This window comes from Somniosus microcephalus, chromosome 8 (genome assembly GCF_052327205.1).
Source record: "Somniosus microcephalus isolate GS21.2 chromosome 8, FLI_Smic_1.0, whole genome shotgun sequence".
In the NCBI taxonomy this organism is placed as follows: Eukaryota; Metazoa; Chordata; class Chondrichthyes; order Squaliformes; family Somniosidae; genus Somniosus; species Somniosus microcephalus.
The window spans coordinates 34678666-34706648 of record NC_140994.1 but is presented as its reverse complement, the minus strand read 5'-3'; the positions used below and the strand labels follow the sequence as shown (position 1 = coordinate 34706648).

Sequence of the window (27983 nt, the reverse complement as noted above, 5' to 3'; positions counted from 1 at the left end):
CTTCTTTTCCTATTACGCCCAGTGGGTCCCTCATTATGCGGACAAAGCCCGTCCACTTATCAAGTCCACTTCCTTTCCCCTGACGGCGGAGGCCCGCTCAGCCTTTCACCGTATAAAAGATGACATTGCCAAGGCCACCATGCACTCGGTGGACGAGTCCATCCCCTTCCAGGTGGAGAGCGATGCATCCGACTTTGCCCTGGCCGCTATCCTTAACCAGGCGGGAAGACCCGTGGCCTTCTTTTCACGAACCCTCCAGGGCTCCGAACTCAGACACTCCTCTGTGGAAAAGGAGGCCCAGGCCATTGTGGAGGCGGTGCGCCACTGGCGGCACTACCTGGCTGGAAAACGATTTACCCTGCTTACTGACCAGCGTTCAGTTGCTTTTATGTTCGATAATAAGCAGAGGGGCAAAATCAAAAATGACAAGATTTTGAGGTGGAGAATTGAACTTTCCACCTACAATTACGACATCTTGTACCGGCCCGGGAAACTCAACGAACCCTCAGATGCTCTATCGCAAGGCACATGTGCCAACGCGCAGATCGATAGACTACGGGGCCTCCACAACGACCTCTGCCACCCGGGGGTCACCAGGTTCTTCCACTTCATCAAGGCCCGCAACCTGCCTTACTCCATCGAGGAGGTCAGGACCATGACCAGGAGCTGCCCAGTCTGTGCAGAGTGCAAGCCGCGCTTCTATATGCCTGACAGAGCAAACCTGATCAAGGCCACCCGCCCCTTTGAGCGCCTGAGTGTTGACTTTAAAGGGCCCCTCCCCTCCTCTGACCGTAATGTGTACTTCCTCAACATAGTTGATGAGTACTCCCGTTTCCCTTTCGCCATCCCCTGCCTGGACATGACCACCGCTACGGTCATTAAAATGCCTGCACAACCTCTTTGCTTTGTTCGGTTTTCCCAGCTATATTCATAGCGACCGGGGCTCGTCCTTCATGAGCGACGAACTCCGTCAGTACCTGCTCATGAGAGGTATTGCCTCAAGCCGGACCACCAGCTACAACCCCCGGGGGAACGGACAGGTTGAAAGAGAGAACGTGACGGTCTGGAAGGCGACCCTCCTAGCCTTAAAATCTAGGGGCCTTCCGACCTCCCGTTGGCAGGATGTCCTACCTGATGCGCTCCACTCCATCCGGTCACTGCTGTGTACTGCCACCAACGCCACCCCCCCATGAGCGAATGTTCGTTTTTCTCCGGAGGTCCACATCCGGTACCTCACTACCACACTGGCTGGCGTCCCCAGGGCCCGTCCTGCTGAGGAAGCATGTAAGGTCCCACAAAACGGCTCCCCTGGTAGAGAAGGTTCACCTCCTCCATGCCAACCCCCAGTACGCCTACGTGGCATACTCGGACGGGCGGGAGGATACAGTCTCCATTAGAGATCTGGCACCCTCGGGGTCCACTGACCCGTCACCATTGCCCTCCACCACGACCCCCTTCGACACGGCCCAAAATTCAGTAGACCCAATTCTCACCCCTGTCCATTCCACCCCAGTAGACGGCATGCCGCGACCCCAGGACCCGCCGGAGTCCACTCGCCCACCCAACACCAAAGGGGACGATACGCCGGTGCTCGATCCCGTTCAAGACGCGTCGTTGGAAGCTGTACCATCTCAACCGTCGCCACGAAGATCTCGACGGCAAACGAGGCCGCCCGACAGACTCACCTACTCGAACTTTTGATACACTTCACCCCGCCGGACTTAATTTTAAACGAGGGGTGAATGTGGTAAACCACTGTCATTCACTGTGTTCACTATTGTTGTTGTTGTTGTTGTCGTTCACTCTTGTTTCACTGTTATACCTGACTATGCCTCAACTGACTCCGCCCTTGGCTACCTGGTATAAGGACGGCTGCACGGCAGCTCTCTGCCATTCGGTCGTCCACTAGAGGCATAGTCCTGATCTGTTTGTAGTTGCATTCAGTAGTTAATAAAAGCCTGTTGTTCTGAACTCTACTCGGCCTTTTATTAGAATCGATAGCGCATCACAACGGTCAAATCGGACGAGGACAAACTGGATGTCCTGACCTCCAAAGTGAACCACCGAGTGTACTCGGTCATCCAGGACGCGACCTCGTATGTGGATGCTATCAAGCTCCTCAAGGACCAGTACACGCGCCCAGTGAACGAGGTGTACGCTAGGCACCTCCTGGGGAGTCGTAAACAACAACCTGGGGAATCGACCGAGGAATACCTTCAGGCACTGTCTGTGCTTGGCCGGGCCTGTGGTTGTAAGGATGTAAAGGCCGCCGTGTACACAGAGGAACTTATCCGGGACGCTTTTGTAGTGGGCCACAGGTCCAATTACACCCGACAGCGACTGCTGGAGCAGAGTGACCTCGATCTCAACAAGGCCTCTGAACTCGCACTATCATTGGACGCAGCCTACCGGGGCATGGATGCCTACTCCTCTGCACCGTGGACGCCGCGGGGAACGACAGCCTGGGACACGGTAGGACCGTCTCATAGCGCCGTGCCACCCCAGCCACATCCCAGCAACGGCCCAACTACCGCAGCAGTGTCCCAAGGCCAGACAGCAGTGCCCCAAGGCCAGAAATGCTACTTCTGTGGCCAGGCCAAACACCCCAGAGCGCGCTGCCCGGCGAAAAATGCGATCTGCTCGGGCTGCGGGAAGAAGGGACACTACGCCAGCATCTGCAGAGCCAAAGCCACCCCAAACCCCAGCAGCGCCGCGTGTGGGCCGTGCGGGCCGCCATCTTGGGCCTCCCCAGCCATGTGCGAACCACCGGAACAGCAGCCATTTTGGACGCCTCCAGCCACATGGGGATCATGGACGCCACCATCTTGGACGACAGCCGGGACACAACAGGCCCCCAACACCGCCTCATCTGATACCCGCAGTGACACACCGACCCCTACGCTGGCCTCCGTTACGCTGGACCAAGCGAGACCGCACCAACTGGCCCGGTCCACAATGGACATTAAGGTAAATGGTCACGAAACAATCTGCCTTTTTGACTCTGGGAGCACGGAGAGCTTCATCCACCCCAACACGGTGCGGCGTTGCTCTCTCCCAGTCCTGCCTGCGCACCAGCGGATTTCTATGGCTTCCGAGTCCCAGTCGGCGGACATTGGCGGCTACTGCGTGGTGACACTCGTAGTAGACGGGACTGTGTACGATAATTTTAAACTTCTGGTCCTGCCCCACCTCTGCGCTGCCGTTCTACTGGGGTTAGATTTTCAGTGCCACCTTAAAAGTGTTACGATGGCGTACGATGGACCCCTCCCCCCACTCACAGTCCGCAGCCAGCAGCTTCAAAATTGCCTGCCGCGCACCAGATGCAACCTCTCCACACTCAGAGTCACCCCCCCCCCCACTGTTTGCTAACCTCACCCCCGACTGTAAGCCGATCGCCACAAAGAGCAGGCGATACAGTGCCGGGGACAGGGTTTTCATTAAAACCGAAGTGGAGCGGCTCCTGAAGGAGGGGATTATTGAGGGCAGCACCAGCCCCTGGCGAGCCCAGGTTGTGATCGTTAAGACCGGCGAGAAGCAGCGCCTGGTCATCGACTACAGCCAGACAATAAATCGCTACACCCTGCTGGACGCTTACCCACTCCCCCGCATAGCTGATATGGTCAACCAGATCGCGCAGTACCGCGTCTTCTCGACCGGATGGTCGATCAAAATGCATTGCAGGCCACTTTCCCATATCGGGACAATGTGACCATCTGCGGCCATGACTTGCAGGACCATGACGCAAACCTCAAAAAATTCCTCCACACCGCCCAACTCCTGAACCTGACGTATAACAAGGAGAAGTGCATATTCCGCACAACCCGCCTCGCCATCCTTGGCTGTGTTGTGGAACACGGAGTCATCGGTCCCGACCCCGACCGGATGCGTCCCCTTATGGAACTCCCACTGCCCCACTGCCTCAAGGCCCTGAAGAGGTGCCTAGGGTTTTTCTCCTATTACGCCCAGTGGGTCCCCTACTATGCGGACAAGGCCCGTCCGCTGATCAAGTCCACCTCCTTTCCCGTGACGGCAGAGGCCCGCTTAGCCTTCCACCGTATCAAGGAAGACATTGCCAAAGCCACCATGCACGCAGTGGACGAATCCATCCCCTTCCAGGTGGAAAGCGACGCGTCCGACTTTGCCGTGGCCGCTACCCTTAATCAGGCGGGGAGACCCGTGGCCTTCTTTTCACGAACCCTCCAGGGCCCGGAGACCAGACACTCCGCTGTTGAGAAGGAGGCCCAGGCTATTGTGGAGGCCGGCATCATTGGAGGCACTACCTGGCCGGAAAACGATTTACCCTGCTCACTGACCAGCGTTCAGTTGCTTTTATGTTTAACAACAAGCAGAGGGGCAAAATCAAAAATGACAAGATCTTGAGGTGGAGAATTGAACTTTCCACCTACAATTACGAGATCTTGTACCGGCCCGGGAAGCTCAATGAACCCCCGGATGCTCTATCGCGTGGCACCTGCGCCAGCGCGCAGATCGATAGACTGCGGGCCCTCCACAATGACCTCTGCCACCCGGGGGTCACCAGGTTCTTCCACTTCATCAAGGCCCGCAACCTGCCTTACTCCATTGAGGAGGTCAGGACCATGACCAGGAACTGCCAAGTCTGCGCTGAGTGCAAACCGCACTTTTATAGACCAGACAGGGCTCACCTGATAAAAGCCACTCGCCCCTTCGAGCGCCTGAGCGTTGATTTTAAAGGGCCTCTCCCCTCCTCCGACCACAATGTGTACTTCCTCAACATTATTGATGAGTACTCCCGTTTCCCGTTCGCCATCCCCTGCCCGGACATGACAAGTGCTACGGTCATTAAATGTCTGAACGACCTCTTCACCCTGTTCGGTTTCCCCAGCTATATCCATAGCGACCGGGGCTCATCGTTTATGAGCGACGAACTCCGTCAGTACCTGCTCGCTAGGGGTATTGCCACAAGCAGGACCACCAGTTACAACCCCCGGGGGAATGGACAGGTGGAAAGAGAGAATGCGACAGTTTGGAAGGCCGCCCTGCTAGCCTTAAAGGCTAGGGGCCTTCCGACCTCCCGCTGGCAGGATTTGCTCCCCGATGCGCTCCACTCTATTCGGTCACTGCTCTGCACTGCCACTAACGCCACCCCTCATGAGAAAATGTTTGTCTTCCCAAGGAAGCCCACATCGGGGACATCGCTACCGCCATGGCTGATGTCCCCAGGGCCGGTCCTACTGAGAAGACACGTGAGGACCCATAAAACGGACCCCCTGGTCGAGAGGGTCGACCTCCTCCACGCCAACCCCCAGTATGCTTATATTGCGTACCCGGACGGGCGGGAGGACAAAGTCGCCATACGAGGCCTCGCACCCTCGGGAGCCGCAGTAACCCACTACCCACTACCACCCCCCCCACGATCCAATATCCAGCCCCAGCAGACGGCAGGCCTGGGCCCTGCGACCCGCTCGACACCTACGAGGACTACACACCAGTGCCCCAGCCTACGCGGGACTCGACGCCGGAAGCTTCACTACCACTGCCGTCGCCACATCGATCACAGCGGCAGACAAGACCTCCGGAGAGACTCCAATACACTAACTTTTAATACACTTCACCCCGCCGGACTCATTTTTAAACAAGGGGTGAATGTGGTAAACCACTGTTTGTATTCCACTGTGTACATGCCTGTACATGTCTCGGCTGACTCCTCCCACGAGTCCAGGTATAAAGGTGACTGCTCCACAGTCCCTCTGTATTCTGGACCGGTCGACCACTCGAGGCACACCTTCATTCTCTTGTTAATAAAAGCCTGTTAGTTACTCGCTTAATCTCAGTCTTTTGAGTTATTGATAGCGCATCAACCTGCATCTTTGTGCAGTCATTGTCAGTGTTTGCAGCACCTCAATGCTGTAGAACACTGACAGCACAAATGTCAAAATAAATTTGGCCATGGTCCCTTTAAGGAAACCGGCTGATGACGAGTCATCAAACGATGTCATCAGATCTGCTTCCTCTAACTGGCCCGAGATACGTGCTGGGCGGGCTTAACAAGCCCAATGAAGGGAAATTCATTTCACAGAGCGGGATGGAGCCAGCAGCGGGGTCAGAACCCGCTATTGATGTCGCCCGCCACAGACCCGCCGAAGTTCGTAAAAGCCCAGCCAAAGCAACAAATTGGTCCAGAGCATGTAATGATATTCTACTCTGGGGGTCAATTGAATCGTGCTTTCATAAACACAGTGGTTGTATTATGCAAAAAAATGTTGCATCCATTGATCACACTGTAGAAATTCAGTATCATTAACATAGGTTCATAAGATTTATGCACAAGCCAGCAATGTTGCTAAAAGCAATTAGTATTTTTCACGATGCTATGTGATACATCAATGAAGTATAAGCACTCATTTTATAGAACATTCTTTCTTAGTAAGAAAGAAGAGACATTAAATGCATTGAATTCAAGCTCCAGTGGATTTAGAACTTGATAGCAACAGAATCTGCACTTTGGGTAATTCCTCTATTTACCTCCCTTTTATTACCTACAGAGTTCTTTCCAAGCCCTGCATTTCTGAAGCTGAGAGGATGGGTGGCCTGCTCCAAGGCCTCTGTCAATGCCAGGGTTTAGCTGATTGTTAGGATGTGTGTAATGGGCCGTGCAATGATTCTCATTCTGATGCACCAGGTCTCTGGACCACAGTGCAGCTCAGAATGGAAATTGAGCAGTAATGCAAGGTCAAACCTGCATCCCACCATCTCAGTTTGCTGTGTGTTTCAGCATTTTAAATAAATGTTTATTTTAATGTACAAATGTGTAAATTTGCATAATGCGCCCATTTTGTTTTAATTCCAGGCCACTGGAACTGAAAGATCTTTTTACAAAGGTGGATAATGGCAGAATGCTTCCAATCATGTTTCAAAATGTTTTGCATCAACTAGGAATAGAAATGGAACAAAAAGAATTCAGAAAACTGTTGAAAAGGTACAGAATATTATTAATGACTGTAATATTAATATTCAAATGCTTTGTAGCAAATGGTTTGATGGCATGATTGTGATTCCACAGGACTTGGCTAATTCTTCCCTCCAATGTGATTAAAGTCCAGAAATTATTGTTGGCAATATTAGCAGGTTATGATGTTCCTTTGTCTGGTATTTTCACGGAGGTGTTAACTCAGTTAAAATAAACAGGTAGACAGAGAATTGTCATATCAATATGTTTGAATACTTTTTCCATTAACATTTTTTTTTTAGAGATTGCAAACCAAATGTTCGTTTCTGCTTATTAAAGGTTTTAGCTCCTTGTATTAAAGGGGGTGGGGCAAACAATCATGTGAACACATTGATCTGATGTGTGCATCCTTGGATCTGAACACTACATTGGCTCATGCAAATAGAGTTGGTACCTTTTCATTGAGAAGAAAACTGAATCCAATATGTTTAACTCAGTTTACTTCAGGTTGGTACTTACAACTGGGAAACAATCACAAGTCAAATTAACTAATCATACTACATGAAACTACTGGGTAAGAAAGCAGCATAACATTACATTTAACCGAATATTGACTTCACTGCAAAGGAGTTTTATTGGGAACTGCTTTGTAGCAATGCAAAAATTGCAGTGAGATCCCAAGCTGACCCTTGGAGAGAAGTGGTATAAGTCCATATAATTCCGGTGCAGTGCCAATCCTAGTTTAGCAAGTGCTTGGGCGGTCTGTTGGACCTTGTTCTTACTTTTAACATTATCCTGAGTTGGTTTAAATGCTCAGAGAATGCGGATGCTTGCGCCTGCACTCTCTGAACAGTTAACTGTGAGCCACTGGGTGGGGAGCTCTGCCCAGTGTGTGAGCAAGCATAAACGAAGCTGGTTCCCGGGCAGAAGGATTCCACGAGCAGGCTGTATAAACAAGGTAGTGCTTGGCTGGAGCCAATACTCCAGCAACAGTCTCGGAGCAGTAGCTCCAGTATAAATGTACCCTTAGATACCTCAGTACGGTTGTGTAGTTAATTGGTCAATTGATAATGAAAATACCTGTACAGACAATAGTTGTCCACTATATATTTGAAAAGTTTTAAAAGTAAAAATCTTAATATTAATATTCATAAAATGTTGTAATTGCGCAGCACATTGGTGATAGGATGTAAGATTCAGCACATCATTAATTTCATAGTTAATTCTTGATCATAGCTTCTTTGTCCAGGAGCAGCCCCAGTTGGGCTTGTGCGGTTTGTAGTTATACAGTGGCCTATCTACGCAAAAAACAGTACGTGGGAGAGGTCTTGCCACCATAAGGTGTTATTCTTCCATGATAAATATGATTTTACATAACATTGCATTAGCAGTTAAAACTGTTTTAGGCCACTATTGTTCAAAACGAAAGCAGCTCCTCCCCACAGCAGATACATAGGGCTCTAACTCTGATATTTGATTCTGTATGCAACTGATGCGTATCTCCTTTCCATGTAAAGCCTCTGCCGAGTTCTTTTATCCTTTACCCATCCCACCTCCAGGTATGACCCAGATGACCTTGGAATTGTTAAAGCTGACAGCTTAATGAGAGCATTGGGTTTCCAACCTAAAAGTGATCATGGGGAAGGATGGAAATCAGACCCGTCAGCACTTGGCAAGATAACCAGATTCAGGTCATCAGAAGATCAGCCAAGTACGTATAGATGCTTTCTCTATCCTTCATGGGACCACGGAGTAGAATTTAGCTATTGGGCAGGTGACTGGTCGCGTGTGGTGCCTGACAGCGCCCTCAAAGGCCCAGTACATTTTGAAGGCCAGGCCTCATCAACGTATATGTGGTGGGCTGCGGGCAGCGGACGGCTGTCACAAAGCAGTTTTCCGGCTCCAGGGTGGGAAATAGGAAGGTTTGTGGGGAGGGGGGTTTTGCAGTCGGAAGTGGGGGAGGCCCGCATTATTCTTGTAGAGCCTGGAGAAGCACTCCTACTCTTCCTGGACACACAAAAATAATTTCAACTCAATTCTACTGTTCTACTACAAAAGGAAAATACTGCGGATGCTGGAAATTTGAAATATAAACAGAAAATGCTGGAAATACTCAGCAGGTCAGGCAACGCCTGTGGCGAGAGAAACAGAGTTAACGTTTCAGATTGATGACCTTTCGTCAGAACTGGAAAAAGTTAGAGATGCAACAGATTTGAAGCAAGTGCAGGGGCACTCCTGCCTTCCACCCTATCACAGATCTTCCCTTTTGTTCTTTCCTCCCTTCCCCCCTTTCCCTGCCCCTGCAGTTGCTTAAAAACCTGTTACATCTCTAACGTTTTCGAGTTCTGACGAAAGGACCATCGACCTGAAACATTAACTCTGTTTCTCGCTCCACAGATGCTGCCTGACCTGCTGAGTATTTCCAGCAATTTTCCATTTTTATTTCATTTGCTGTCCTGTCAGGTTTTACCGAGCGGAGGGTCCACAGCTCAGTAGGCAGTTAAAATGGCATTTTGACATAGGACCCTGATTTACACAGCTAACTGAGGCTCCTGCCTGAAACATGTGGGTGCCTCACCTGCCCAGCGGAAAGCCCCGGGAAATATGGCCAGCACCTCCATTTTAATTCAGCTGCCGCCCCATCACTGCCAGGCGGAGGGAAACTAAAATCTCCCCTTATATCTCCAAATGAGAATTAGAAGTAAAAAGAAAAAACATGTTATAGAATCATACTCAAGTACCTCAAAATTGCAACTGACTTTGTCCCATTTTTGTTTGTGTGTATGCGTAAGAACGCACACACGCACTTGGAGGCTGGGAGCTTTGCTTGGTTGACGTGAAATCCAAAAATAAATGAAATGAGCATCCTTTCATTTTCCATCCAGCCCATACACGACTAAATAAAATTACATGATAAATTAATAACCCTCCATACGTTTTTGCCCGTTTAAAAATTGTGGCATAATTATAGGTAAACATGTTTTGCATGGATTTCAATTTGCACTGATGTATGCACCATATTTAAGGGATTCAGCTTCTTTCCCAAGCTGGCTTTTGTTTTCTTTTACAGTAGTGGATAACTTTCCACATTCAAATGCAGGATCCTCAGGAAGAAACCAAACAAAAGCAGGAAAGGAGAGAAAACTGACATTGGACATAGAGAACTGGTTAAAGGAAAAATTTCGAGAGGGTTTCAAGAGCATGCTGACTGATTTCTACTACTATGACCAAGACAATTCTGGAAAGGTAACTTTGTGTTCTTAGGACCGATTGACATTAAATGTTGGTAAAACTACTCTGATTGCTCAAAGTTACATTCTATTCTCAGCCGATTTTCTACTTCTGTTTGTGTTTGTGTTTGTGTTCTAATTATGTAAGTCAGTATTGGGGAGGAGTTGCTCAAAAATCTCAATGCTCCAATGTACGAAACAAGTCCAGGCTACTTTTCAGTTCTTTGGGGAATGTGACAATAGGTCAGACGGCCAATTTTCAAGTAACATTGGAACAGACTGTAGACATAATAGAGTAACTTCATAGAGTTATATAGTGGAGACAATTAACGGGCACTATCTTCATAAGAAAGTGTTTGGTAACCATTTTTCCATTTGATTAAGAGCTTTTAGCATGTGTTGAAACTCATTGTCATATAATTTACGTGTGATATTCTTATGATTTTTCATGAAGACAGTACACTTTTGATACAACAACAACTTGTATTTATATAGCGCCTTTAAAGTAGTAAAATGTCCCAAGGAGCTTTACAGGAGTGTTTTAAGACAAAAAATTTGACACCGAGCCACATCGGATAAATTAGGGCAGGTGATCAAAAGGTCGAAGAGGTAGGTTTTAAGGAGCGTCTTAAAGGAGGAAAGAGGGGTAGCGAGGAGGAGAGGTTTAGGCAGGGAATTCCAGAGCTTAGGGCCTAGGCAACAGAAGGCATGGCCACCAATGATTGAGCGATTATAATCAGGGATGCTCAAGAGGGCAGAATTAGAGGAGTGCAGATATCTCGGGGGGGGGGGGGAGCGGGGGGGGGGGGCTGAAGGAGATTACAGAGATAGGAAAGGGCGAGGCCATGGAGGGATTTGAAAACAAGGATGAGAATTTTGAAAACGAGGCGTTGCTTAACCAGGAGCTAATGTAGGTCAGTGAGCACGGGGGTGATGGGCGAACGGGACTTGGTGCAAGTTAGGACATGGGCAGCCGAATTTTGGATGACCTCAAGTTTACGTAGGGTAGAATTTGGGAGGCCAAGAAGGAGTGCATTGGAATAGTCAAGTCTAGAGGTAACAAAGATATGGATGAGGGTTTCAGCAGCGGATGAGCTGAGGCAAGGCAGAGACGAGCGATATTACGGAGGTGGAAATAGGCGGTCTTAGTTATGCTGCAGATATGCGGTCGGAAGCTCATTTCAGGGTCAAATATGACTCCAAGGTTGCGAACAGTGTGGTTCCGCCTGAGACAGATGTTAGGGAGAGGGATACTATTTAAATAAAGTCCAGTTTTGAAAATAAAATATTTATATTACCAAATTAAGGGATTGAGCGGCACAATGGAAACCGGGCTGGAAATCCAGCCTAGACTGAAGGGATACGGTTCTAACAGTAAATATAGGACAGAAGAAAATAATTCTGTGGAGCCTTGATTCAGTTTGCAGTGTAATTCATCCACAATGTAAATACACTCCCAAAAATTAAAACACTAATTTACTGATTCAGCTTTGAAAGGCCACAAAGTCAAAAGTCTGGTGAGTGGGTTAATGGTAATGGTCTAATGGTACTGTTGGTGTATTTTGCAAAAGCTTAGGGTGAGGGTGCACGTCAGCGCACTGGAGGGAAACATTGGGCTGGATTTTCCCTGCAGAGTCGGGATGGCGGCGGGAGATCTGGTTGGCGGTTTCCGGTCCTGCTCCTGTCTGAAGCCGCTCTCTCAAAAAGATTTTCCATAGATTGGTCTCCCCAACGCAGATTGGGTGACCGCTTTGCGGAACACCTCTGTTCAGTCCGTAAGGGTGACCCCGAGCTTCCGGTCGCCTGTCATTTTAATTCACCGCCCCATTCCCACTCGGACCTCACCGTCCTCGGCCTCTTGCATTGTTCCACGGAAGCTCAACGTAAACTCAAGTAACAGCACCTCATCTTCCGATTAGGCACTTTACAGCCTTCCGGACTCAATATCGAGTTCAACAATTTCAGATCATAACCTCGGCCCCTATTACATTTTCACTTATTTTTTTATCCACACCTTTGTTTTGGTTCCCCCCCCTTTCCTTTTTTTTCTCTCTCCCACGTGGCAGCTGTCTCCCATTCTGCCAGCACATTTCACACCTAATCTGAGCCGTCTTTTGTCTCCACTAGTCCTATCACCATCTCGTCTCGTTTTGAATACCTCTTAATGTCTCTTCTTCTCTTTTGTTCTCTCCCAGCCCGGCCTCTTAATCTATTTCATTCCCTGTGCCTCTTTAGTCTTGATAAAGGGTTTTGACCCGAAACGTTGAGTCTAATTTCTCTCCACGGATGTTGCCTGGCCTGCTGAGTTTTTCCAGCTTTTTCTGTTGTTATTTCGGATTTCCAGCATCTGCAGTATTTTGCTATCGTACCCATGCCGTCGGGAGTGCCTGGCTGCAGTGGCGCCAACCTTTCAATGATCTCATTACATCACGAAATGTTACTGCAAAGCCACTCATCGCATCCCCATCACTCTGCCTTCCATACCTTACTCCTGCACATCCTTACTCACACCAACTTACCTTGCACCTCCACCCATCTTTCTCTATCTACATTATCACTTCCCCATCTCACTGACCACCCCTCACACTCACCCTCATCCTACTGCAAGCATACCAACTAACAACACACAAGGGTAGGCACTTGAGAGGTTTAGCCAATGTTCATGTGAAGTTTCTGGTAATGTGTTGTTATACAGTGAAATCTATATTTTCAACACTTCACCTTATTGGACAGATCTGTGCACACCTTGAGAAGTGTCTTACTGAGTTCCAGTGAATGTTGAGACATAACTCCCCCACCCCCGCTATAGTGATGAGTGTGCATGGAATGGCTTGGCCATTAAAGGGATGCTTCATGGTGTTGGTGTGGGATGGTGTCAATCTGGCGCATCATGTGGCAGCCAGGGTGTACAGCGTCAACTGAAGTAAATCTGGCCAGGGTGATGCCATCGCTGGCCTCCCAGGCAACAATGTCATCAGGGGCTGATGCCCTGTGTCCTGTGCAGCATCAGGTGATGGCGGAGAAGGTTGGTGATGTTGTTGGTGATGGGGCTGAGCGTGGAAGGAATTAGAGGAGCAAGGTGAGATAGTTTCTAGGGCACTGATGTTGCTGCAATATATGGCAGCTGCAGGTGAGATGACAGACTCAATCTACCAATGGTGAGAGAGGTTGTTCCAATGAGGTGGCACTGGACATACAATTGGCTCTAAACACTTACAAGCTAAAGAAATCTCTATGGGGATAATTTTAACCTAACTCACTCAGCGGAAAATCAATAGGATTGGATTGGGTGCCCGTTTAACACTCCGTTTGATTTTAGTTTCCATTGAAGTCAGCCGGTAACATTTTAAAATACATAAACATTTATACAATAACATAAAAGTGAGGAATTGTGTGGGGAGGAAATATTCATTCAATGATAAACCGTATATTATAGGATAATTGGAGATGCTAACTGGTTTGAAGTGTATTCACTAACATGTTGACAGTCACCTTGGTAAGCACACACCCCAAATAATAAAAGCAAGAATTGGCGTCATGCTAAAAGAGTGTCAGCACCTAAAACCCAGTTAAACCACTGCTAGGATTTTATTTTACATCAAGGTAACCAGAGAAAACTTTCTACGTGTCCTGAAAAAATTCAACCTTCGACTTAAAGAAGACCAGCTAAATATTCTCCTTGTGCGATGTGGTCTTCAAGAAGATGCACCAAATGTAAGCTATGTGGAATTTCTTCACAATTTTCAAGATAGAAGTGGAAACGGAGTGCCTCACAGGATTATAACCGATAAAAATCACAGGTGAGGTAGCTGACAACTCAGGCAAACAGAAACATGCGCTTTGCTTTTAAATTGTTTTTTCATTTATTAGCTGTGGTAGAGAACTGATGCTACAGTGATTGTTTTGACTATATAGAAATAATGCGGTACAATTATGCTATAATTCCTGTTAAAATGATTTCAAGATGAATTCTGTCTTTAATTTAATATTTGTCCTACACAGATTTAACAAACTCAGAAGCTTTGGTTCTCGATCCTCAGTAACTGCTTTGGAGGCAAAGCTAATGAATCTCTTGCATTATGATTTCCTTTCCCTTTTGGGGATTTTTCAGTAAGTGGTGTATTTGACTTTATGCCCCTGATAATTATCACTAACTGATAAGAGAGAGAGAATTTATGTCGCACCGATAACATCTTCAGGGTGTCCCAAAGTGCTTCCCAGCCAATTATTAACTTTGGAAGTAAAATCGCTGTTGTTATGGGCAAATATTGCACTCATCAAGATCCCCAAACCAGCAATGAGTTAAATGGCCAGCTAATTTGTTTTGATGGTTGACATGAATCTTGTCATTCATGTGGAAATAGCTTATGAAGTAATACTGGGCAGCCTGCTGGTGGCGCTGTCCAGGGAGAGTATAAATACTCGGGCATGGGCCCAGCTTGCTCAGGACATTCTTTAACAGGAACTAGTGAAGGACACAACTGGATCTCCATGTTGAAAAACAGTTGATTAAAGCTTTGTTTAACGCTTAGACCAAGTGCCTAGTAGTTTTCTTACGTCAATGGTGTTGGTTGAGGAATGAATGTTGGCCTGGACTTGTTTGAATAGTGCCATGGGATCTTTTACATCCACTTGAACAGGCGGACAGAGGTTAGTTTAACATTTCGTCCAACAGATGGAACCCCTGGCAATGCAGCACTCCCTCAGTACTGCACTGAAGTGTCAGTCTAGATGACAACCTTCTGACTTAGGCGAGAGCACTACCAGCTGAGTAATGTGACATCATAAATCTGCACAATTTCACATACATTACACGTACCATTAGAAATATATACAACATGTACCATTATAAACCGATAACATTTTGGTATTATCTTGCATTGCAGTAAAATTGACAGCCAGAAACTCGATGTGATCAGCCAAGAAGCTTTCTGGGCAATCCTAAAGAGCAGGTAAATTTTAAAATTCTCTCATGGATAATCAATAAAGTCAACCATCTGCCAATAACATATCTAATAATGCAGAATTTCTTTTTGAATTAATGGTAGTGTGACAAGGTTTGTGGAAAGGGGTCTATACATGCAGTGGTGAAATCCATTGGTTATCACACTCTTGCAAACTCTATTTTGCATCCCGTTGAGCAAGGCAACTTAAAGCAAATTAATAGTTCCAATTCATGCACAGTTATTGACAGGCAAACTACGTGCTACAGATTTACACCTGATAATAATCCAAAACCCCTGCACAAGACAGAGAGACAGCGTAACAGTCTTGGGTACAATGGCGGGGGGGGAATTATAACCCCCAAAAATGGATGGGTTTGGGTTTTGTGCGAAGTAAAAATGTAAAAACATTTTGAACCCACCTTGAACCTGCCCACGTCTGGTTTTAATGGAGGCGGGATGGGAGGTGCGGGCAACCAACCCATTCCCAGAAGGCCGGTCGCTCATTTAAATATTTTAATGATGCTGCGTGCCTCAGATTTTTTCTCTGTTCCAGCTTTAACGCTGGCCGGCCGGGTTCCTGGGCCTCGGGAAACATGGCAGCCAAAGGGAGGCGAGGACAGCTGCATGGAACAGATGTGCCTTTCCAGCACTGCTTGAGGGCCAGGAGGTGTGGAAGTGGTTCGCCTAGCCCACCAAGCTTACCTGTCAATCTCCCCAGTGATCAGACAATACCCCCCCCTCCCCCATCCCCACGATCCGATGCCCTCCTGATGTCCTCCACGGCCTACGATCTGCCCCCCCCACCCCCGCCCCATGTCCTCCACAGGCCCTCTGCAATCTTCTTGATCTTCTCGATCTCACTGGGCCCCTTCCGTGACCTTTTCCCCTCCTCCCCTGGTCCATACGTAATCTTCTCCCCTCCTCCCCTGATCTCACTGGGCCCTCCCATCGATTCCCCCCCCCCCCCCGACTCATGATTTCTTCCTCCCTCCTCTACATTCCCCGGCTGCAGTCTTGTGCTGCAGGCCTACGCGCCCCACAGTCAGCCAGCCTCTCGAGCTGGCTGGCTATGGCCGGGAAACAGATTTCAAAAATGGTAATCAGGTCCTGCCGTTAAATTTGGCAGGTCCTTGGGAAAACCCGTTCTTCCGGGTTTCCCGACTGCAAATCTGCACTCCCTCCCTATATCAGGGCCAATGAGTCTGGATTGTCTCAAACCATTTATAATGCACCCTATCCTACAGTATAAAATAATACCCATGAACCCATTTAATGCAGTCTCATTCAGAGAGTCCATAGGACAGATAATTTGGAAAACATAAAGGTCACGCAAGTATGTAGGGGCTAGTACTTTTTTTTAAAAGGGAGGCAGATGTAACAATATTGGTATAATTAGCAGATCTATAGATATCTAAGAATGTACTGTTAAATAAGTGAAATGTAAGGCGTGCCACATCCTTTGTTAATTAAACAACATTACAAACCATCAGTGAGATACACTGTGCTGAGCTGATTTGTAAGAAGACATAAACAACAACAACTTGTATTTATATAGCGCCTTTAATGTAGTAAAACGTCCCAAGGCGCTTCACAGGAGTGTTATAAGACAAAAAAATTGACACGAGCCACAAGGGCAGAATTTGAGGAGCGCAGATATCTCGGGGAGTTGTGGGGCTGGTGGAAGTTACAGAGATAGGAAAGGGCGAGGCCATGGAGGGATTTGAAAACAAGGATGAGAAGTTTGTAATCAAGGCGTTGCTTAACCGGGAGCCAATGTTAGTCCAACGAGTACAGGGGTGATGGGTGAACAGGACTTGGTGCGAGTTAGGACATGGGCAGCCGAGTTTTGGATGACCTCAAGTTTACATCGGGTAGAATATGGGAGGCCAGCCAGGAGTGCGTTGGAATAGTCAAGTCTATGGGTAACAAAGGCATGGATGAAGGTTTCAGCAGCAGATGAGCTGAGGCAAGGGCGGAGATGGGCGATGTTATGGAGGTGGAAATAGGCGGTCTTAGTTATGCCATGGATATGTGCTAAAAGCAGTAAAGAAGCCACTGAGTATGTGAATAATAGACATCATTGTAATAACAATATAGCAAAACAGTTAAAAATAAAATAATATTTTGTTGTTTTTTTCCTAAAACACAAATTGATTCCAAGGAAATTCCTGGATTAAAAACTCTAATATTGTGCATACAATTCTGATACCAGCAATCTGCTTCAGTTAGACATAAGCTCTCATTATAATCACTAGTGCCATTTTGCTGATAGAAATTGCATTCACAATGATTTTGAAGGTTTAACAAAAAAAGCCATCTATTGTGTAAGTGTTTTAAGAGCACTTAACCTTGTTTGAAACTGATATGTTTTGATAGTTTGATTTTAAACAAAATTATCTGTCATTTTGAAACCACATAGGATTACATAGAATATACGGCACAGAAACAGGCCATTCGGCCCAACCAGTTCATGCCGGCATTTATGCTCCACTCGAGCAGCACGGTGGCATAGTGGTTAGCACTGTTGCCTCACAGTGCCAGGGACCCGGGTTTAAATCCGGCCTCGGGTGACTGTCTGTGTGGAGTTTGCACATTCTCCCCGTGTTTGCGTGGGTTTCTCCGGATGCTCCGGTTTCCTCCCACAGTCCAAAGATGTGCGGGTTAGGTTGATTGGCCATGACAAAAATTGGCCCTTAGTGTTAGGGGGGGCTTAAATACGCGGGGTTACGGGGATAGGGCTTGTGTGGGATGGCTGTCGGTGTAGGGACCGGGTGCTAGGGTTTGGATGATCAGCCATGATCTCGTTGAATGGCGGAGCAGGCTCGAAGGGCCGAATGGCCTGCTCCTATCTTCTATGTTTCTATGAGCCTCCTCATCTAACTTTATCAGCATTCCCTTCTCCCTCATATGCTTTTCTAACCGCCCCTTAAATGCATCTGTACTATTCGCTTCAACCACTCCCTGTGGTAGCGAGTTACACATTCTCACCACCCTCTGGGTAAAGAAGTTTCTTCTGAATTCCCTATTTGATTTCTTGGTGACTATCTTATATTGAAGGCCTCTAGTTTTGCTCTTCCCCACAAGTGGAAACGCTCTCTCTGTATCTACTCTATCAACACCTTTCATAATTTTAAATACTTCTATTAGATCACCCCCTCAGCCAGAGAAAAGAGACCCAGCCTGTTCATCCTTTCCTGATAGGCATACCCTTGCATTTCTGGTATCATCCTTGTAAATAATCTCTGCACCCTCTTCTATACCCTTTTTATAATATGGCGACCAGAATTGTACACAGTACTCCAAGTGTGGTCTAACCAAGGTTCGATACAAGTTTAGCATAACTTCACGACTTTTCAATTCTATCCCTCTGTGTTGTGGAGAAATCCAGTTGATAATTTTTATTTATCATCAGGAGGACTCCTCCACTTCTCCTTTGATCGATTCACTGTACCAGGTGGCTGTGGGGTAGTATGGTTTGGCTCAGTGATATGCGCAGGATCTTAGCAAAAAGGGGAAATTCCTGAGAAGGTTAGGGATATCTCCCACAGAAAAATTAGCCCTCAAAAATACAGATATTTTTCAAATTCTGGGCTGGTATATAATGAGCTTCCCATACTAGAGATGGAAACATTCTTTAATTTTTCACATTATGTTGAAACAAAAAAATAATTTTATGTGTAAGCCAAACTGTTCTGAAATATTGTCGAGAATGAACTAATTATTTTGATATTTCCTCTTAGTGAACGGTAGGGAAAATAATCCAATGTAGCTGAATTTCTGCGCTAGAGAGTAGCACACTGTCCTTTTAAACACTTAAAGGGGGAAAATTCGATTGCTTTGCGCCTCCCATAATGGGGCGCAAAGCAGCTAGCGCCTGCGCAGGCACAGCGATGTTAGCGCCACTCGCAAAATTGACCAGTCGGTTTGCGGCGGCGCTAAACACTACCGCTACGATCTCCTGCGCCCGCAGATCATGACGTCAGTCAAGCGTGCAACGCCCCGGTAGCGCCCCAGACCGGATATTGAGTCGTGCCCCCTGCCTTAGCGCCTGCCGCCAGGAACGACAGGTAGAGGGGAACGTTTTCAAGTCGGGAAGGGGCTGGGGAGTGCTATTTAAAGGCGTAAGCTTCCTGCCTTTCCTTGTCAGCAAAAGTTTTGGTTTTAACGCTGTCCTAAGGAGTTTTGGCCCTCAGCACCACTTTTGAGGTTCCTAAGCACCGAGCTCTTTCCCTGGGCCTATCCATTAGTGCTTCCGACACAATTGCTTTGGAGGTCTCTCCAGGCCAAGATTCAAGGCTGCAATGAGCAGGGAGTGGCTGGTCAGCAAGATGGCCCCTCCCCTTTAAGAACTGGACGGCGCCAGTCTGTCTGGCTTTCATGGTAACTGACATCGCCTGAGCTTCGGTAGCGTTCTGAGGTAGCGCCTCGTTCCCTGATGTTAGTGCCTTGAGAGGTGTGTAGCGCCTGATTTAGTGCTCAAATCACCTCCAGGGGCGATAGAGGCAAATTTTGCATTCGGAGGCGATAATTAGCATTGGGTGCTAAACTTTGCACCCGGCCGATATTAGCTCCCCAAAATGGGTGATACCGAATTTTTCCCCTTAGCATTGTTTGCAATATTCTACTGAAATTAACTTTTTCTAAAGAGGGTAAAACTGCACCTAATACCAGTAATGCAGGACATGGATATTATCTGATTTTTGTCTTTCCCGCAAGGTTTGGCATTAACATGTCTGATGAAGAAGTGAGCTATCTGAAGGAGAGGATACCACTTGATGCCCAAGGCAATGTAAAATACCTTGAATTCATGTCCATGTTTGACAGCTGGTAAGTAGTGTGTAGGGTGCAATTGGGGAGTTGGCCAGATGGAGCCACTTTGAGACTGATGAGACAGTCCTTAGCTGAAAAGAACAAACACCCTCGGATAATGTGGTTCCTAACAGCCACCAGTCAATTCTCCCATAACGACCTGCCGAGCTCTGAGTTGGCAAGGATAAATAAGTCATGGGGGCGGTCAGGTTAATTGGCATTCATAATTCATTTTTTGCATTACATTTATGAATATTCATAAAATAGAGGCTTTCATTGTTAATGTAGATGTTCACCTTCTCTGTAGGTGGATAGGTATGTAGGTGTGCACCCCAAGAGATTGGAGAACTCAGTAATGCTATAGAATTGACTTTTGGTTCACCACAGCTGCTTTGGGGATATGAAGAAGTGATATGATGGCCCAGATTTTGCAGCCCATGGCGAACGAACGGCGCTCGCTGTTCACTACGCTTACAGCTGCTCACAGACTTTTTGTGGGCTTTTGAGTGGCAACTTGCTGTCATCAGGCCTCTGATCCAGCATGGCGCCCTCTACAGGGGATCTGGGACCTGTGTGAGCAGGTGAAGCAACAGCGTAACTCTTCAACCAATCAGATTGAAGAATCCTCATTGAGCAGAGTCTAAACCAGAAGTATAAATTAGAATATTTAATTCATTTGTAAAACCATGTCCAAAAGCGAAATAAAGAGAGGGAGAGAAAGCTGGGAATAAGAGAGAGAGATAAAAGAGACAGAAAGAAAAAGTAAAATTTAAAATTTTTAAAAATTTATTTTAAGATCTCCAACAATAATCAAATTCTGAAGGAATGAGACTCCATGCTTATAAAATTAAACCTTCAGTGCCAGAGAGGATGTTTGGCAATAATTAAGACTTATCACACCGTTAAAAATTCACTTACACCTGAATGCACCAACCCTAACTTTTTCTGGTGTGTTTAGTAGGTAAGTGCAGCAACTTCATGCCCTTACATGGATTTCAATGCAGAGTCTATCACCGAGGTACTGGTGTAGTGTAGCTTGTGGAGCAGTGGGGTATCTCTGACAGCAACCTCCGGATTTCAGAATATAACTGCGCATGTGTGGTCATTGGAAGTTGCAGTCCGATTTACTCATTAATAACAGTGAATGCTGTTAGCATCGCCATTATTTTTGCCGCAAAATCCAGGCAATAAAGTATTTCCTCCTAAGAAAATGAACAAAAACTTGAAAAATTTTATATTAAATATAATCTTTGTAGACATTGGATCTCAGGGTAATAACTGTGTAATGTGATAAATGGAAATTCTAAGGGTTTTTCTGTTTCTTGAACACCAGCATTAGTAGCAGTCATGCATTCTGTACTTGGCAAAAAAATTTAAATTAGCAGTCATTTTGTACAATGCCTCATTATTTATCTTACTACAGATGAACTGCATTCTAATACAGAAAGCCAAGGCTTTAAAGCACATATTTTATAAAATTGATCTAGTCACAAAATACATTAGTAGACCATTAAAGCTAGAATATGACATGTCTAATAGCCAAATGTCACACAAAATGTCTTAAAATATGACACACAGTGGTAAATGCCTGAAGGACATTGGTGTGGCATTTAGCTTGATAAGTGCTGGTGACCTTCCTTGGAAGGAGTCTGACCTACTCATTCTTTTTATGTTGTGTTGTCAAACTCATCATGGTAGAATGTCTATTAGCTGGTTTCAAGTCCCCCCACCCCGCCTCACCCCGTCCCCCCGCCAAGTGCAGAACATTTTATTCTACAAGCTGTGCAGATGAGGAGCCCTGTCACCATTTTAGCTGAAAAGAATCACATTTGTGAAGTTGATAGTCGTGTTGTCTAACCAGGAAGTAGAAATTCCTCAATATTAATACTACTGCTAGTTGTGATTTGAAGTTTTACTTTTTACCTTAGATGATAATGGAACACATTGAGAATCAAGGAGCAGTATTATAAAGAAGGCTATTCCAGCATAGTTTGGTGAAAGTCCAAATCAATAAAATTACTAACAACTTCTATTTTGTAATACTTTAAGAAGTACTTAAAGAAAGAAAGACTTGCATTTATATAGCGCCTTTCACGACCACCGGACGCCTCAAAGCGCTTTATAGCCAACAAAGTACTTTTGGAGTGTAGTTACTGTTGTAATGTGGGATACTTAAGTATGATTGACATTTTGTTTTAAGAACATAAGAACATAAGAAGTAAGAGCAGGAGTAGGCCATACGGCCCCTCGAGCCTGCTCCACCATTCAATAAGATCATGGCTGATCGTTGACCTCAACTTGATCGTTGACCTCAACTCCACTTTCCCGTCCGACCTCCATATCCCTTGATTCCCCTAGAGTCCAAAAATCTATCTATCTCAGCCTTGAATATACTCAAAGACTCAGCATCCACAGCCCTCTGGGGCAGAGAATTCTAAAGATTCACAACCCTCTGAGTGAAGAAATTCCTCCTCATCTCAGTCTTAAATGGCCGATCCCTTATCCTGAGACTATGCCCCCTAGTTCTAGGCACTCTAGCCAGGGGAAACAACCTCTCAGAATTGGTGAAAAAAAATCAATTTTACAAAATGCCTTATTGAAATAGTAGAGAATATAAGTGTGCATGGAATGTTGAGTCCTGGCCCATTTCAAATTCTAAACCATGAATAGTATACCACTGGTAACAAGACAGCCCTATGATAATTAAGTTTATAAATGTATATATGTGTATGTGTATATTGCACAGACTGGTGGATGTCCACAAGGTACCAGATCTGTAAAATTGACTGGATTTCAGCATTCCATAAAACCCATTGTAGTCAACAGGGTCTAAATTAAAAAGAAATACAATACAAAATCAGAATTAGATTGTTTTGAATAATATCTCAATTTTTGCACTGCTGGTTAACTGAATGAATGTAGTCATTGTTCAAATGCTGCATGTGCTTGTTATAATTGTTAACATATGGATTATCTATATATGTGGCTCAGGAAAAATTGTTCCACAAATTTCACTAAATGTCACCAGATTTTTCTTTAAAATGTAAGAGTCACCAAATCCCTGTGCATTAAACCTACCTCCTACAATAGGATGACGACACTGCAGTACTGACTTGCCATACTGTAGCGAGGTAGGTAGGTACAGAAATCAGTCTAGATGTGCATTTTAATTGTTACCCCTCTCACACACTAAAGATCTAAAAGGCGAGTTCTCATTATTAAAACTAGATGCGGTAGGTTACACAACATACTTTAGATGTGATGAGCTCATGGAATCACAGTTGAGTATATTTATATAAATACTCCACACAAGACTGCAGAGGAGTTGCTTATTATTGAGCCACATTATGTAGTCACACTTGCAGTTTTTTATACTAAGCTGAAGAAGTAAGAGTGGAATTTTATTCCATGCAATCTTCACTACAGTAAACTCTCGTTTAAACGGCACCTAATTATCCGGAATTCTCTAATAACCGGCAAAATTGATACTCAGAAAACAACACCTCAATAACCGAAAATGTTGCCAAGTCCGAGTCTGAGTCTCCCGCGGTGGCCGAGTTAGTCAGTGGGGGTAGTTCTCCAAACCACCACTACTCGGCATCTTGGCGCTGTTGGAAGTCTCTTCCGATCCGAACACCTCAATAACAGGAGTATGACTCTCCCGCGCTGTCGGAAGTCTCTTCCGATCTGAACACCTCAATAACAGGAGTCTGACTCTCCCGCGCTGCCGGTGGTCTCTTCCGATCCGCCATTTTTCTGTGTGTCTCTCCATCTTTATCGTGGATTATCTCCCCCATCTTGCATTATGGAATTCCCAGAAGTTGGTCAAAGCAAAAGGAAGAGCGTGGTATTAACTTTAAAACAGAAAATTGAGATATGCCAAAGACTAGAAAGGGGAGAGAAGCGTATCAACATTATGAATGAATTCAAAATCGGTTCGTCAACAATCTACGACATCAAATCACAGAAGGATAAGCGGCTCAAGTTTTATTCAAGCTTGGAGACATCTAAGAGCGTAGAGAAACGGCGTACGCTTCGTAAGCCTAAGCTTGAAGAGTTGGATACCGTGCTTTATGAGTGGTTTTCTCTTAAGCGTTCAGAGGGTGTTCCACACTCCGGACCCATGCTAATTGAGAAAGCAAAGGATTTCTACGCAAAGATGGAGCCCACTGACAAGTGTGCTTTCTCCGAGGGACGGCTAACGTGCTTCAAGTTACGGCACGGGATACGACGGCTCGATATTTCCGGGGAGAAGATGGTGATCAATCATGTAGGGTGATGTGAGTGTGACTGCTCTTATAATATCATTTATTTAACTCACTGATGACTTCACCACTCATGAGTAATTAGGTCTTTCCCCTGGGTTATTACTGTTTCCAGTGTATGTATTCTTTCTTGATTAGCTCATGTTAAAGAAACAATGCAAACTTCACTGGTAGCTCAGCTGGTTAAGGCACTGGGTAGCCGCAAGACCAGGAAATCCCAGGTTCAACCACCTGGCCTGTACTGAGTTATCTAATATCATCCTGAGTGTGGTAGGTCCGTTACAATTAGCCTTAGCAACCCTGGGTTAGGAGTGGAACATTAGTAAGGTTTCCCACTCCTGGCTGCTATCCAGCAACCTTTGATGCAAGTGCGTGAGTGTAAATATTGGGCACGGATGCTCCCTACTGTCTGCTAACATTAACGTTGGGTTCAGGCTTGAAGTATAGACAACAATTTCACCGAATGAGGCTGTCTACCGCAGCCTGCACTCTCCAAGTGATTTTACATTAATAGGGCTTGTTAAGCCCGCCCTGCAAGGTTACTGGCCAATTAAAAGGAAGCGGGCCTGATGGTGTCATTTGATGACGCATCATCAGGCGGTTTCCTTAAAGGGACCATGTCCAAATTGATTTTGACAGTTCTGCTGTCAGTGTTCTACAACATTGAGGTGCTGCAAACACTGACAAGCACTGCACAAAGGTACACGGCTGCACCCAGGCTCTCCCATGACTCCCTCCATATGGCATCAGAAGGACCAGGTTGCAGTGGCGCAAGCCTTTCAATGATCTCAGTAGATCACGAAATGTTACTGCCAAGCCACACTCAACCTCATCCTGCTGTGCCACTCATCACATCCACATCACTCTGCCTTCCCTAACCTACTCCTGCACATCTTTACTCACACCAACTTACCTTGCACCTCCACCCATCCCTTTCTATCTACATTATTACTTCCCCATCTCACTAGCCACCTCTCACACTCACCCTCATCCTACTGCAAGCATACCAACTAACAACACACAAGGGTAGGCACTTGGGTGGTTTAGCCAATGTTCCTGTGAAGTTTTTGGTAATGTGCTGTCAAACATTGAAACATTTATTTTCAGCACTTTGCATTCTTGGACAGGTTTGTGTGCACCTTTGGAAGTGGCTTAGTGAGTTGTAGTGAATGGTGAGACATAAGGGTACCCCCCCCTCCTTCCCCGCAATGGTGATGAGTGTGAAAGGAATGGCTTGGGCATTGTAGGGATGCTTTATGGTGTTAGTGTGGGGTGGTGCCAACCTGGTGCATCATCTGGCATCTAGGGTGTACGTCAACTGAAGTAAATCTTGCCATGGTGAGGCCATCCCTGGCGTCCCGGGCAGCAATGTGGTCGGATGCTGATGCCCTGTGTCCTGTCCAGCATCAGCTGATTGCAGAGAAGGTTGGTGTTGTTGCTGGTATGCTCGGTGATGCTGGTGTTGGGGCTGATCTTGGTGGGATTCTGAAGACCAAGGTGAGATATTTTCAAGGACAACGATACTGATGGAATAGATGGCAGGTGAGGTTGAGATGACTGCAAGTGTCAGTGATGAGAGAGGTTGTTCCAATGAGGTGACACTGGATAGAGAGTTGGCTCCAAACACTTGCAAGCTGCAGAAAACGATGTCTTCCGAATGCAGTAACCAACGGTTTCTGAGCTTTGAAAGTGAATAGCTGTAACATGGGATCTTTTATACAACTTTGGCAGCTGTTAGGTCATCAGATAATTCAATGCTGAATCCACTCACGACATGCTGAGCTGACGTGTTCCCCAAGCTGCAGGTAACCCACGGGGGAGCACGTAAAACTGAAATGTAGGCTTAAAATACAGTTAATTGGATGTTAACAACCCATTTAATGATGTGACTTGCCTCCACCGCCGCTTGGTGTCGGGTCTGTCAGCACCGACAGACCCGACACTTGGGAGACTCGCGTGGAGGCGGGTTGACAGCGGGTTCCCTACCCGCTGTCAATCTTTGCTATTTTGACAGCTGACCTGCCTCCGACCCAGCCCTCTGAGCACTGGCAAAATTCAGCCCATAGCCTTTCCATAGGGCAACTGATACCGTTGGCACTGTATCACTGGAGCCACTGGTCTCAGGAAAGGATGAAAATTGGTGGGAGAAAAAATAAAAGAAGACAAACAGTAATATTTTATGCAAAAGCAAAATACTGCGGATGCTGGAAATCTGAAATAAAAACAGAAAATGCTGGAAATACTCAGCAGGTCAAGCAGCATCTGTGGAGAGAGAAACAGAGTTAACGTTTCAGGTCAATGACCTTTCATCAGAACTCCTGACGAAGGGTCATCGACCTGAAACGTTAACTCTGTTTCTCTCTCCACAGATGCTGCTTGACCTGCTGAGTATTTCCAGCATTTTCTGGTAATATTTTATTAATTCCCATGTTGATTCTGAGATTCGTAAACAAATATATAACTATATATGATTATCACTAACTTTTTTAATTCAGTAGCAAATCAAGTAGTAAGTGACATTTGTCTTGATTGCTTAATAGCAAAGGTGCAAAGAGTCTTTTGGGTGACAAGTCTATGATGACAGACCTCAGCAAGGAACATCCAACAAACAAAGAACATAGTTTAGGAAGAACAACAGATCAGGTAGAATTTGTAGCTATTATTTTCCACTTGAAATGATTATATTTGATGTGCTGTGCCAGTATTATATTATCTTTTTTAGATAGAAGGACTTGGATTGATTCAGAGCTTATTTGCCAAGTTTATTATGACTGGTAACCCATCCAGTATGGCCAGTATCCAAATCCTTTTTATTAGTTTGGTAAGATCTATAAGCTATTAATGGATGGAAAATTGTGGGGAGTGTGCTCAGAATTTCCCAGTGAGCGCTCCTGTTGGACGAGGCTCTCTGTTAGGAGTGCACATTCAGAAAATTGACTCTATGGTTGAGAACTATTGAAGAGAACTGATAAGATAAAGTTAAACAAAGTATTGATATCTATCTAATCTGCTAATCTACTTTTGCTTCTGTTGTTTTACTTCTTAATAAACACAAATTATTCATTTTTACCTTAAACAACATAATCTGGCTGCATGATGTTTCCTGCCAGTTTGAAGAACTCTTGAGCATGCACTGTATAGACTGTGTTATTTCTGAAGCACACCTTAACACTAGATGGGCGCCTTTCCTGTGGCGATGCCAACCTCAATATTTAGGGCATAAGACTAAGTATTGGTTTATCAGAAGTGCAGACTTGCCTGTGGAAGCTGATTTCAGCAGAGTATGAATAAAGAGCATTGGAAAGTAACTCAAATTGTAAAACTATTTTACCACTTTATTTCACCAACACTTCTAAATAAGAGATTAGCGTGCAAAGTTAAAGCACATGGGATTGGGGGTAAGGTACTGACTTGGATAGAGAACTGGTTGGCAGACAGGAAGCAAAGAGTTGGAATAAATGGGTCTTTTTCCGAGTGGCAGGCAGTGACTAGTGGGGCACCGCAGGGATCGGTGCTAGGACCCCAGTTATTCACAATATATATTAATGATCTAGACGAGGGAACTAGATGTAATATCTCCAAGTTTGCAGATGACACAAAGCTGGGTGGGCATGTGTGCTGTGAGGAGGATGCAGAGAAACTCCAGTATGATTTGGACAGGTTGGGTGATTGGGCAGATGCAGTATAATGTGGATAAATGCGAGGTTATCCACTTTGGTGGCAAAAACAGGAAGGCAGATTATTATCTGAACGGCAATAGATTGGGAAAAGGGGAAGTGCAATGAGACCTGGGTGTCCTTGTGCA

The 27983-nt window shown here is 45.9% G+C and overlaps 1 protein-coding gene across 2 annotated transcripts in view; it reads left to right on the top strand.

Moving 5' to 3' along the window:
- LOC147113440 (EF-hand calcium-binding domain-containing protein 6-like) overlaps positions 1 to 27983 on the top strand; it is a 95428-nt gene that overhangs the window by 38664 nt on the left and 28781 nt on the right. For both annotated transcript variants that reach the window (XM_085994516.1, XM_085994518.1), the window contains exons 6-13: positions 6830 to 6958; positions 8488 to 8639; positions 10029 to 10174; positions 13762 to 13958; positions 14161 to 14268; positions 15045 to 15110; positions 19821 to 19931; positions 26719 to 26821. In XM_085994516.1, the coding sequence (XP_085850642.1) occupies positions 6830 to 6958; positions 8488 to 8639; positions 10029 to 10174; positions 13762 to 13958; positions 14161 to 14268; positions 15045 to 15110; positions 19821 to 19931; positions 26719 to 26821 (1012 nt within the window). The remainder of the gene's footprint in view (positions 1 to 6829; positions 6959 to 8487; positions 8640 to 10028; positions 10175 to 13761; positions 13959 to 14160; positions 14269 to 15044; positions 15111 to 19820; positions 19932 to 26718; positions 26822 to 27983) is intronic.